The sequence below is a fragment of the Anguilla anguilla genome, chromosome 16 (assembly GCF_013347855.1).
Source record: "Anguilla anguilla isolate fAngAng1 chromosome 16, fAngAng1.pri, whole genome shotgun sequence".
Lineage (NCBI taxonomy): Eukaryota > Metazoa > Chordata > Actinopteri > Anguilliformes > Anguillidae > Anguilla > Anguilla anguilla.
In genome coordinates, this window is record NC_049216.1 from 21,661,123 (window position 1) to 21,672,901 (window position 11,779).

General features: G+C 38.5%; 1 protein-coding gene across 2 annotated transcripts; it reads right to left on the reverse strand.

The window, feature by feature from the left end:
- Nucleotides 1-459: 459 nt before the first annotated feature.
- On the reverse strand, nucleotides 460-3,070 carry ciao2b (cytosolic iron-sulfur assembly component 2B). Of its 2 annotated transcripts, none has more exons than XM_035396834.1 (5): nucleotides 2,734-3,070; nucleotides 2,472-2,551; nucleotides 1,750-1,875; nucleotides 1,616-1,676; nucleotides 460-1,291 (listed from the first exon to the last, which is right to left on the reverse strand). In XM_035396834.1, exons 1-5 carry the CDS (start codon nucleotides 2,858-2,860, stop codon nucleotides 1,176-1,178), a joined length of 510 nt encoding a protein of 169 aa, XP_035252725.1. In that variant the 5' UTR covers nucleotides 2,861-3,070; the 3' UTR covers nucleotides 460-1,175. The 2 variants fall into 2 exon arrangements, with proteins under 2 accessions (XP_035252725.1, XP_035252726.1); XM_035396835.1 differs by having other exon boundaries at nucleotides 1,616-1,661; nucleotides 2,734-3,043.
- Nucleotides 3,071-11,779: the final 8,709 nt, after the last annotated feature.

The window sequence follows — 11,779 nt, forward strand, 5'->3', positions numbered from 1 at the left end:
ATTTTAATAGATGTTTGCTTTTGAAGAACCAACACATCATTTTAACTTATTCACATTCAGTAACATTCAACATTAAGATATTTATGTACATTTTAGTACCATTATAATTAAGTCCTCATTATTACATCTACTTGAATGTTTTAAGGCTGCCTACCTGCAGCACTTGATCCTTAGGCATTTTAATACCTTAATTGAAATATGAACACGTTTCATGGTCTCTTGGTAATGCTCAAAAAAGCATACACAGCATTCTGCCTATTAAAAGCAAGCAAATATTTTTGTTTCATTAGCGATCCAGATCTCGCATCTGACATTTTAAACAGGTTAAAACCTCTGGGTTTAACTGTACATGTATGCTTAAGTGCTTGATTAGAGAGCTTTGCAAACTGCTTTGTAAATGGGTAGTTCACTCATTTGCAGTTGAATACATTGGCAACAACAAAACAAACAGAATAGGACTCAGTTTAAAAAGCATGTATTTATTAAAAATTTTAAAATAATCCCTGCTTGTGTTTCAGCACAGTTCCAGAATGTAGGCAGGAGGTAAAAGATGGAAAGGTCACTTCTATACTGTCCCATTACTCCACTCACCCCCAGAGCTCTCTGAACCTGAGTCTTTCTCGGGTGAAAGACCCCAGTCCAGCCACAATGCCCGATACCGGAGACATGTCAGCCTCCCCACTCACACCTCCTCCTCCAGGGTCTTTTTGTTCCACCCCGTTCTGTGAATCTGAGCCCCACCCCATCACAAATATGGGAGTGCCTTGAAATTACCTCAACATGCTGTTTAATCAATTTGAAAAAGACAATGCCAATGACACCTCCATCCATCAACCTTTAGAAGCTGCAAGCAGTTAGCATCATCTGTATAAACAGAGCTGAAACAAGCAGTGATAATAGTGGGTGGTGCAAAAGTAGTTGTCAGACCTTACTGTTATACAGCTCTTTCTTTTACCATCTGTACTTCAGTAGGAAAGTGCACAATCCAAGTGAAAACAAATGTAAGAACATGTACAAAAGTTAATGTAAAAAGCATACCATACTGGTACAAAAGTGCACATTACAAATCATTAACCACCATCATCTACTATGCTTCCCCATAAAACGCAACATGGTCGAGGTCATTCATACCATTAACCATCCCTTATCTCTGGAATCTTGCGACATTGATTTTGCTAAGGCATTAAATTAGCTGGAAGTTTGGAAGCCAAGCACTGGTTCACCACCTCCAGGAGTTGAGCGTTCTCCAAAGCTGCAGCCACTCGCTCTTTGTCTGCCAGCTGCTTATTAACTGCAAAAATAAAAAGTGTGATTTGCATGTCAGTGTGAGTTCTCCTTTAGGTGATTATTAATAAGGAAGTGGTATAATCAAAGGACATTATCTTTACATTCAGTAACGTAAAGTGATAAACATGAATACTGATCACATAAAACTTTTTACACCAAAATACTTCAATCTCTATTCTCACATTAATTTGCACAGTAATGTTGTAGGTAAGATGTTCTGAAGTATTCATCATGGATTTACATTACTTGTTTTAAATGATTTGATTCTTTGAGTTTAATTTAGCTGAAATGTGATTGGATGGGTAAGGGAGGCAAGGTTGTAATTTACCTGCATCCTCAGAGGCATGGGTGCCAGGAGTTATATGCACATCAATCTGAGAAAGACAGAACTACAAAAGTAACGCAGACCATACTCAATCAATAAAACACATAATCATTGGGTATGTTCAATGCTTCACTAACCTTAAATCTGCTGGGTAGTGACCTCAGCAATTTAACTTTTATGGAAAGACCAATCAGGGTAGCCATGCTACAGTGAGGAATGGTGGGAGTGAATTCCACAGTAACCGTACTCTCCGGGTCACTAACCTGTTCGGAAGAACGCACAATTTCATTACATCCTTTAATACTCACCCTTTTGCAGTTATGCTAATGAAAGTGTTATAGCAGGCTATACGCTAGCCGTTTGTCCGCAAGAGAAAGTGTCACACGCAAGAGGTTAGGGGCTTCATTGCATAAGGATTATAGCTCTATAGCTTATGCGTGAGGAGCACGCGTCTCCACGATCTCACGCATTTCAGTGACAGCCGTTGTACCGATTGCCAGCGTTTTAGACGGCAAGTTCAGTATAACTCCTATTCCCGGGTCGAAAGGTCCCCAAACTTCACACACTTATGCACTGGGTTTAAAAAAAAAAAAAAAACTTATGTGATCAATATTACGAAAACCAGTGTAAAGTATAGTTATCACTGTATAAGCTCCAGTTCCACCTACCCAAAAACAATGCGCCTAACCAAAGTTACTGGATGAATATGACAAGACAGACGTAGTTAGTTAGCTATACTGTTGCTTATGTTATTAAGCTGTATCGTCCGTAAAATTGTTTACGAGTCACATGCATACACACAATATGGGTACCTAACATCGGCACAATTAGGTACTCCAAATACAAAAAAGCAACTCACGTGGACTCTCATTTGTTCTACAACATTTAGGTCTTCAAGAGACAGCGGGTGCTCAGGATCATTGATGGATCTAATAAGATGTTACTAAAAATTAAGGACAACCAACACTTGGCTAGTGTTCTTCACAATTAGCTTGATAGTTAGATTCATTCTGGCGCTTACAGGCAGCGTGTAAAACGCCATGTGCGTTTATTACTTTGTTAACGTTAACTAACCAGACACTCATTGCAGCAAACGTTAGCTATATTGTAACCAAGGATATCAAAGATTTCCCTGTCGTCAATTGGATCAGCAATGTCTTCGTCCTCGTCCTCTGCTGTCCAAAGTCTTTCTCCTGATCGTTGAAAGATCTGGGGATTCTCGTTGTCTAACTGCGTTCCTCCCGACATCCTTAACAGGGAAAAACTGGATATTATATGTATTATAGCCTATTAGGTTAACGTTTCGTGGTATAGCTTAGTTAGCAATGCTAACTGTTATGGCGGACCTTCTACAGTTCTCATGGCCGTCAAATCACTGACCTATCAGAGACCAGTACGTCAAAACAGCCTACTTCCGGAGTTAAGTTAAGAAAATATTCATAGTCAGGGTGACTCGGGGAACTAATAATGTTATAAAATTAAAACTATAAAATTTGTTTGAGCCCATCAAAAAAGGAAAATGAATAGGGGTAGCCCATTAATTGTTCTCGTTCATGTTAATAAACGTTCATAACAGGTGCAAAATATCTAACCCATCATTGTCTCCTATATGAATGGTCTGGGTTAACTTCTTTACATCTGCGCAGATTGACCCACTGGTATATATTCATCTACAAAACAATAATTGGTCTACTCCCTTCCTACCTCAGCCTTCTGCTAATTAGAAATTCACATAGTTATCACCTCTCTAGGGACTTGATACTCTTTAAAGTCCCTGGTCCCACTACTGAATTTGGTAAGATGGGTTTCAGATACTTTGCACCTTATAGTTGGAACAATCTGCAAAAGCATTTTAAACTTGACAAATTAATTTAAATTGTGGACTTTAAACATACAATTCATGACTCTGTGACCAAAGTATGCTCCTGCTTTTAACCTCTTCTGTACTTTTAATTATTGTTACACTCTGTCTCATTCCCCATTTGATGTTTGTACATTTAGGTGTAAGTCTTGTTGGGTAACTGTGTTTCATGTCAGGTCCCCCTTGCAAAAGAGATTTCAATCTTAATGGGGTTTTCCTGGTTAAATAAAAAAAATAAAAAAAATAAACATAGGTTAACATGTGTAGACATTGCTGGCAATGACTGTGAAAATGTATTTCTTGTAATCTGCATAGTGCAGGGGTCTGCAATCCTGGTCTTGGGGATCCACAAGATCTGCTGTTCTTTTTGTTTTCACCTTGCACCATGCTCAGACACAAGTATGCAGGTGAGATTAGTTAACTATGTAAGCGACTGCTCTAACTGATTAATTGTGCAGAGTAACAATGGAAACCAGCAGAGCCTATGGCTCTGGGGGACCAGGGTTGCAGACCCTGGCTCTAAAGCAACAAAACATTTGCAAGTAGGAAACAGTATTCCAGCTGGTATCAAACTGCCCAAGTTGGCTCCAGTGAGAAGTGCTCAATTCAAGCCTCATGTATTTATTTGATTGATTGATAAAGAATTTATAACCTTAGATCAGAGATGTCTGACCCTGTTCCTGGTGTTCTACTGTCCTGTAGGTTTTCATTTCAACCATGATTTGCCACACCTGATTCTACTAATTAGCAGCTCAAACAGGGCTCTAGCTGTTGAATGAGGTGTGCTTTGTTAGGATTGAAGTGAAAGCCCACAAGACAGCAGACCTCCAGTAACGGGTTTGGGCAGCCCTGCTTTAGATACTCTCAAGCTGGCAGATTTGAAGGTCATGACTTGTTTGCATTCCAGAGTACAGATATATGAAAACACTTCCAAGGTATTATCAATGCTTTGGGAACATAACTTGTAAACAAACTTTGTTATCCTTAGAAGCATGGACATGATGGCCCTTTATACATGTGCTGTGGACCTTAGAGCATTAACACAAATACCACAGGTATCATGTAATTTATCATTATAAATGACACTATTGACCAGTGATTTATGGTGTGGGGATTAATGCATTTCTGATTCATATGGCAGCTACAGCGGTAGATTGGGATCAATTTGATATTAACTCAATATTATTATTGATGATAAATGATAATTCTGTAATTAGGTTCTGTGTGCATAATGTCTTCATTTTGTTGGGGATACACAGCAGCTTTATTTAGTGCAGCACCAGAGCTCAGTCTCTGGAGTAAAAAGAAGCAAGAGGAGTCAAAGCCACCATTATGAAGATATCACCAGCGTCTTTGGTATTAATTCACATAAAATGGACGAAACTGGGAAAGTAGTCAAGGTCCCCTACTGTGTGTGTGTGTGTGTGTGTGTAGGAAAGGGGGGGGGGGGTGGTCTGTTCTGTGTATTTGCACTCTGTATCTTTTGAACAACTTTATTAAACACTTCCTGTTAAGGACACTCAGATCAGATAAGCAGATATTCAGGATATGTACTGTAGTACCGCTTTTTCCCCACAACGTCAAAGATAAACTATAGTAGCCATCTCTTGTAATATTCCCCTTACAGTAGAAACTCAGCATTTCCGAGTATCCCCATGTTTCAGGGTGAAATAAATCCAAGGGCTCTGAAAATACTCCAGTACCAGCATTAATCAAAGTTTCCCAGACTTTATGTTGGAAAAGTACAACTATGTTCTACTGCTCCCAGCTTTGCCTGAATCTGATGCCTGTGGACAATAACCCTACTGTTCCCCCATACTCGCTGGCTCCCAAACTCTCTTAACTCCTCCACCTCTGTAGCTGACCGAGACTATGAGTATGCAACCAAATGGGGGCAGTGCTTCAAGGAACTGGCAAACAATGTATAGTAAGATACTGTGGCAGTGACACCATGTGGTACTATGCAGAATTTTAATATTTGAGGTTTAATATTATGGTTTTCATTTTACTCTCCCAGCCAGATCAGTTTCCAGATTTCACATTAATAAAGTGTCTTATAGGTGAATTTGCTATCAGTTGCTATTGTTTGCTATTATTTAGTACTGTTTACAGGAAATGGTTTTCAAAATAATGAATGGCACAACCTGATCCTTTGTTGTAGCATGTTTGTTTGTTTGTGTTTGGCAATGAGCAGATTCCTGCTTCTGCTTTACACCAGGCCAGCCAGAGGAGGATTCCTCCCAAGATTTCTTTGCATTGGGGAGTTCTTTCTCGCCACCATTTTTAGGGTTTTTTTTCCCCTTCTGGGAGTTTTTACCTCAGGTGTTTGCCATTTGAGCATTCAGTACTGGTGTTTGTGCCATTTGCTCTGACCAGCTAACCTGTAAAGCTTCTTTGTGACTGTTCTTTGTAAAAAGCGCCACACAAATAAAATTTAATTGAGTTGAGTTTTGTGTTATTCATGACCGACAGAAATCACCTATCCACACAGCCTGGAAAACACTGTTATAATAGGAGATAGATGTAGTTCATTGTGTCAGCAACTTCCTAGCAAGGTTTATCAATAAATAAATAAAAAACCCAAGTACAAATGGATGATGAAGTTAGGTTAGAATTTAACAGCATCACTACTTGTGTTTTGGGTCTTATAAAATAATTTTTAAAAACTAAAATTTGTCAGGAAAGATTTCTAAAAGCAAATGCCCATTGTGACTACCCAGTTGTAAGTTATGCTTCTCTTTATTACCTTCTTTCGGAAGCTAAAATTATTTACTTCCCGATGAAGATTGAATGGTATTGTTTACCCCTAATATAGACAACAGTGTTATGGCATGTACTCTCCCATTTACAATTTAGTGAGGTATTCAAAACCTTCAGAAGTATATGGGTCGGGAAATCTCCCATTTCCATCCAGCTATCCACGTAATCTCATTGATTTGGTCTACAACCATCAAGAATCACATGATACTGTGCATCATGCCTTAAAAGACCCTCACAGTAGTCATGCTTCACATATTCCAGAGTCAAGATAAAGTCTGTATTTATCTGCACAAACAGAGGGATTAGATGCAGTGGCACTTACCCAGCTATTTACCCAATATACATGGAAGACCCATGGTGTCAACAGCAGCAATTAAAGTTTTTCTCTGACAAAGGTATTCAGGATATAGGTGTGGCTGAACTTTACTGGGATAAGTGCTGACCCTGCCCCAGGGATAACAACTACCATTTTCATCACTGTGGATTGTGCTGAGCTGGGAATCCCAAGATAATGTACCTCAGCACTCACTGCCAAACAAAAGAAGTGGCAAAGGAGTTTATTTCCTGTAAACAAACAGCAGCACTCGTGGACAGAATGGACTTCGGCAGTGTGCTACAGGGTGTGCTGAAGGACAGCTCAGGGTGAACTCCACACATGGGAGCTCTAATGCTGCATTTCCAGTGTTGAGGACCTTTATCCCAGGAACAACTGGGTCATGTGATGAGTGATGTTTTTATCTGTTTGTCATGTCATTCCCACTATGTTGGTCATGAGGAAGCCCTCCATCCCCCACCCCTGAGTGCACCCCACTTTGCTAAACCTGAGATTCGAGTTCCCCCTTCAGACCTCCTGGAGCAGTAGCAGAACCTTTACTCTGAGAAGCACAGGGCATGACAAAAAATCTGTCACAGAAACCAAGTTGTCCAACCAGGGCGTCTTTCTGTAGTTTTGCAGAATACAGATACATTCCAGAAAACAACCAGTGAACACACTACAAGGTCTTGCCTTCTTACTGGCTCTGTTTATCGTATGCTTATGTTTGTCTATAACCAAATCAAATCATGAAATACAACTCATCATTCGGTAGCTGTTTCGTAGGTGACTTAGTTAATGCACCTGTCTTAACTACTGCTTGTATTTTTGCATAGACTGCGTTGTTGCTGTTCTCGTTTGTGTTAGTGTTAATCAGTTTAAACTTCAGGGTCCAAGTTGAACTATGCGGTTGTTCCCTGCACTTGGACCGGTACTTCTCTCTAAGGTTTTCGGCATACTTGTTCCTGGTTATGGTTATACACTTTGTTGTACGTCCCTCTGGATAAGAGCGTCTGCCAAATGCTTGTAATGTAACGTAATGTAACGTAATCTAGTCAATGTGGTGGGAATAAAATTAATGGCAATTGCAGTTAGGAAACCCCATCTATGTGAGGTTCTATAGAATAAACTGCATAATACTGGATGCAGTTCCAAGACAGCTTATGGAAAAGCTATAAGCTATCTTGAAACACCCCACACCATTTCCCATGCTTATATTCAAATTAGTTTCTGAAGTTCATAGCCATTAACAAAGCCAAGTTCATGTTTTCATGCGCTTTTGAATTTGAATATTTCTCAAAGTGTTCTTTTACCAGAGAACACAATGGACAGAAGGACCAGATGATGTAATCAAATCAGGCGCTAAAAACATGAGCTCCAGATGATAACTCTGGTCATATGAACCTCCTAACACAAAAACAACCTAGTTTTTATATTTCTTGGTTTTAATCACATTTTCACTAACTATAGTAACTGAATATTTTACACAGGAGAAGAGGGGAAAACTCACAATGGCACCTCAGAAAATACTGCCCCTAGCACACAGGCAAACAACGGAATGCATAGAATGAAACAAGAAATTGACAATATAAAGAAACTAATATTGGCCTCTGCATGCGTTCACCTACTGTGGAAATCCAGAACTAAAACCTCTAAATTAAAACCTCTTTTGTAACCGGTCATATGATGCATAGTCACTGGAGGTTTGAAATTTATTAAAGATTAAGTAATGTCCACATTTTAGGGGTTGTATAAATTATGTAAATGTGATCAGTAAAATAAAGACCCCTAGATATCTCAATAAACTTCTCAAGACAATGAAGATACACACTAAAAATGTATTCAGATATTGTGTAAATAATCATGCTGTAGATATAAATAATGCTGAGATTAGATATGATTGGCCAGCAGAATTTTGGTTGTACATAAGGCAATGTTTGTAGAGGAAATTACAACACAAAGTACAGAACTATGCATTCTGGCAACCTACCGTGATCTTAGTGCCTAACCCTAGCAGAAAATAAATAACCACCCACTTCTGGGAACTCCTGGGAAGGGAGTTTTGGCTGTGGTCACAGACTTTGCTCGCAATTACGTGCTACTACAATGTGTACTCTACAAATGCTACACGTTTGCCTTTCCTGGGGTAGGAAGGAGAGTAATCCTTGAGAGAAAAAGAATCCCATCCTATACCAAAAGAATGATAAACAAGAACTTTTTGAGAGGAGAAGAAACAAAGGCAAATATTTCAACATGGAAGCGTTAAAGCGAAAGTAATGGCTGGGCATGAAGATGACCAAGATTTCTCAGAGCACAATCAGCTCACTATCCTCAGTCACAAAATGGGCACATGATACAGCCCGTGATTTGACGAGGTCCCACCATGTCATTAGGAGTTTTCTTTTACAGTTCACGATTATAATTCTCAATGAGACAACATACCATAGCCTAGATATCTCTGAACAGACAGAGGACAGAAGACTGAAAATAAGCAAAAGGTCAAATCATTTCACTGTTGGTTATTAAGGAATTATGGACATGTAGTTTGCACGTGCCTTATCTTATAATTGTTGGACTGGCCACTGTTCAACAGCCGTTTTCACAAAAATGTGGATATATAAGCAAATGGATATCTACAAGGTTATGAAAAAGACAGGTTATCACGATGTCACAGAACCAGCCATACTCATAATAAGCAAGATTGTTCAGATGGTCTGCTGCTGTTAGAGAAAGTGTGATAGCATTTAATTGGATATTCAATGCAGTAAAAAATGTTAAATTGTGTATTCTGACCATAAAAGCAATGTCAAGTAACAAAAGACCGTTCAGTTTATGTGTGACCTCTGTAACACATAGTAAGGTACATGAAAAATTTTTCATTTGTTCATGATGCAGAGGTAGTTTTTGATAGTAATATTTCTGAATTGTCAACAACAAAAAAGAAACCATTGTTCCCAAATAAAGAAGTTTGAGCTTAAAAAGGATCAATTATAGTCCCTATTATAAAGTGAACTAGTATTGTAATATACTCACATTTAGCTGGGTACAAATTATTGCACTAAATCAGACATGCATCAGATTAAAACCCTACATATAAAAATATGTTGTGCAAAAGTAAAAATAAAAACAGCAAAAAATATACCATGCAGAAGCAGTTGCTAGAGACAATGAACATTCATGAGAGGGCTCTAACATTCTAGTGTGCTTAAGCTCAAGCCTGAGAGACCCAAAAACCCAAAAGCTAATAGCCAAATAGCATTTATCCAACCAATTAGAGCAAGGTTTGATTTGCTGTTTTAAGCCCGAGGGAGCAGTTCAACACCTGTCAGTTACCAGAATGAATGCATGGTTGGCGACTGCTCCTTCTTTGTACTTGCCTCAGGGTGAAGAGTAGGTCTTATTTAGGTTTAGCTCCGGAGTTTTGCCCTTGGCCTGTGTAGTGAACCGAAAGCATGCAGAGGCTGTGTATTGCATTTCAAACAAAATTTAATGTCAATAAATATCTGAAGTCATTGGTTTGTCAGTTATCACGAAAGGCACTAACATCCAATGTTTCGGTTAGAACAGGGTTACGGACATGATAATTGTCTTGATAATCCAGTAGAGGCAATTTCAACAGGAATAGTCTTTTGTAACTTTTACTTTGTTCTGATTCAACACAACATGAGCATCATTATATTTCCAACATAAAATGCATTAAACACAAATGATAATACAGTCAGAAAGACAGACAAACTTCTAGAATAAAAGACACAAATTTAATTACAGGGAATTGTGCATACAGAAGACTGATGCTGAATAAGATGCAATTTATAAAATATGATCAACCTAAACGTAGCAGAAGAACAGTGAAAGGCTTGCATTGGAAGAAACTGAACTTTCTCTAGACCTTAATTTCACTTCACATTTAAAGTGTTGCTTTCAATGTTGTCCCCATAGTTGCATGCACTATAAAAGAAAAATGTCCCAAGTTTGGCCTTTAATCATGTAATTCTGTGTACAGAAATGACTTCAGATGGGGCAAAATTAAATATTTTTAAGCATACCGCAGTTATTAAAGAGGGACCCTCAGAAAGGGCCCGGTGTTGGGTAGGCACAGAGCTTGGCAGGTAGCAGCCATCCCAAAAGCTATCATATCAGGAATTATACTACTGGCCAATTGCAGTTATTGAAAACAGGACATTTCAAATAATCTTTGGTTGTGTATTTTCAGGTAGTTATGTTTTTTATTTTCTGAGACTATTTCCATTCTTTCTTTTTCTAACTTTTGACTGGCTGCTGTACATCCCTCTGCTGGCAAACACTGACCTAATTCAGAAACTAATCCAATTATCTGTGAATGAGCTCATAGCATTTACATAAATGTAGAGTGACTTGAAGAGGGAAAGCGAGGGTCATTGTTTTAGAGCAAATGATCCAAGAATCAAGTAGACGGCAGAAGTTTGAAAATGGCTGTACTCTTAAGCATACTCAAGCATTAAGTAAATTGAATACAGCACTTCAAAAATCATATTTTTAATAAGTTATTTTGGTCTTTTACATCCCAGCGCAATGGAAATGCTAGTTTGGATATTAAGCTTGAATCATTTTATTATTATTTTTATTTTGGACATTTCTTTCAAATTAATACTTTTAATTTTATATAAATGCTATTATACGATGCTTCCAATAATCAGGAAAAAAGAAACACTCGTATCTAATTCAATATTCATATCACAAATATAACAAACCAGCATTGCAGAAAATCATGGAGTAACAAATCACATTCATGCACCGTGGGATGCTGGTATGGTTTGGATAACGTTTTACAGTCCTGAATAGGACTGGCTTTAAGATCTTGGGTTGTGTAGTCAGAAAACGGAGCTGAATGGTTCCTTTGAGTGTGTCGGTATGAAAGAAAGGCATTATAGGGTCTCTGTACGCACTTCATGACTGAAGTCGAAGGAATGTGTTCTAAAGAATAACTAGAACATTAAACAAACGTACGCGAAACATTTTCAGCACAAGTTTTGTTTTTGTTTTGTACTGACTTTATGCTGCAAGATGTGCCACTCCCTTTGCTTGGCACGGTGCAACTGAAAGCCAGTCAAACCTGAGGATGTATCTAAAGCCGCTTACGAGGGTTTGACAGGTCATGTCCTGGGTGGATATGGCTTGTGAAAGAGAAGGAAATCCAGCTACACCTCCATCAGACGTTTTTTTCGGGGTTTGAAAAAAAAAAAATCAAAGAAAG

Excerpts from the sequence above, each read along its gene's own strand:
- ciao2b (XM_035396834.1), bottom strand. The coding sequence starts at position 2,860 with ATGTCGGGAGGAACGCAGTTAGACAACGAGAATCCCCAGATCTTTCAA. Across the intron at positions 2,552-2,733 it reads TGACGACAGGGAAATCTTTG|ATCTTATTAGATCCATCAAT; the intron begins ATATCCTTGGTT and ends ATTTTTAGTAAC. Across the intron at positions 1,876-2,471 it reads TAGAACAAATGAGAGTCCAC|GTTAGTGACCCGGAGAGTAC; the intron begins GTGAGTTGCTTT and ends TCTTCCGAACAG.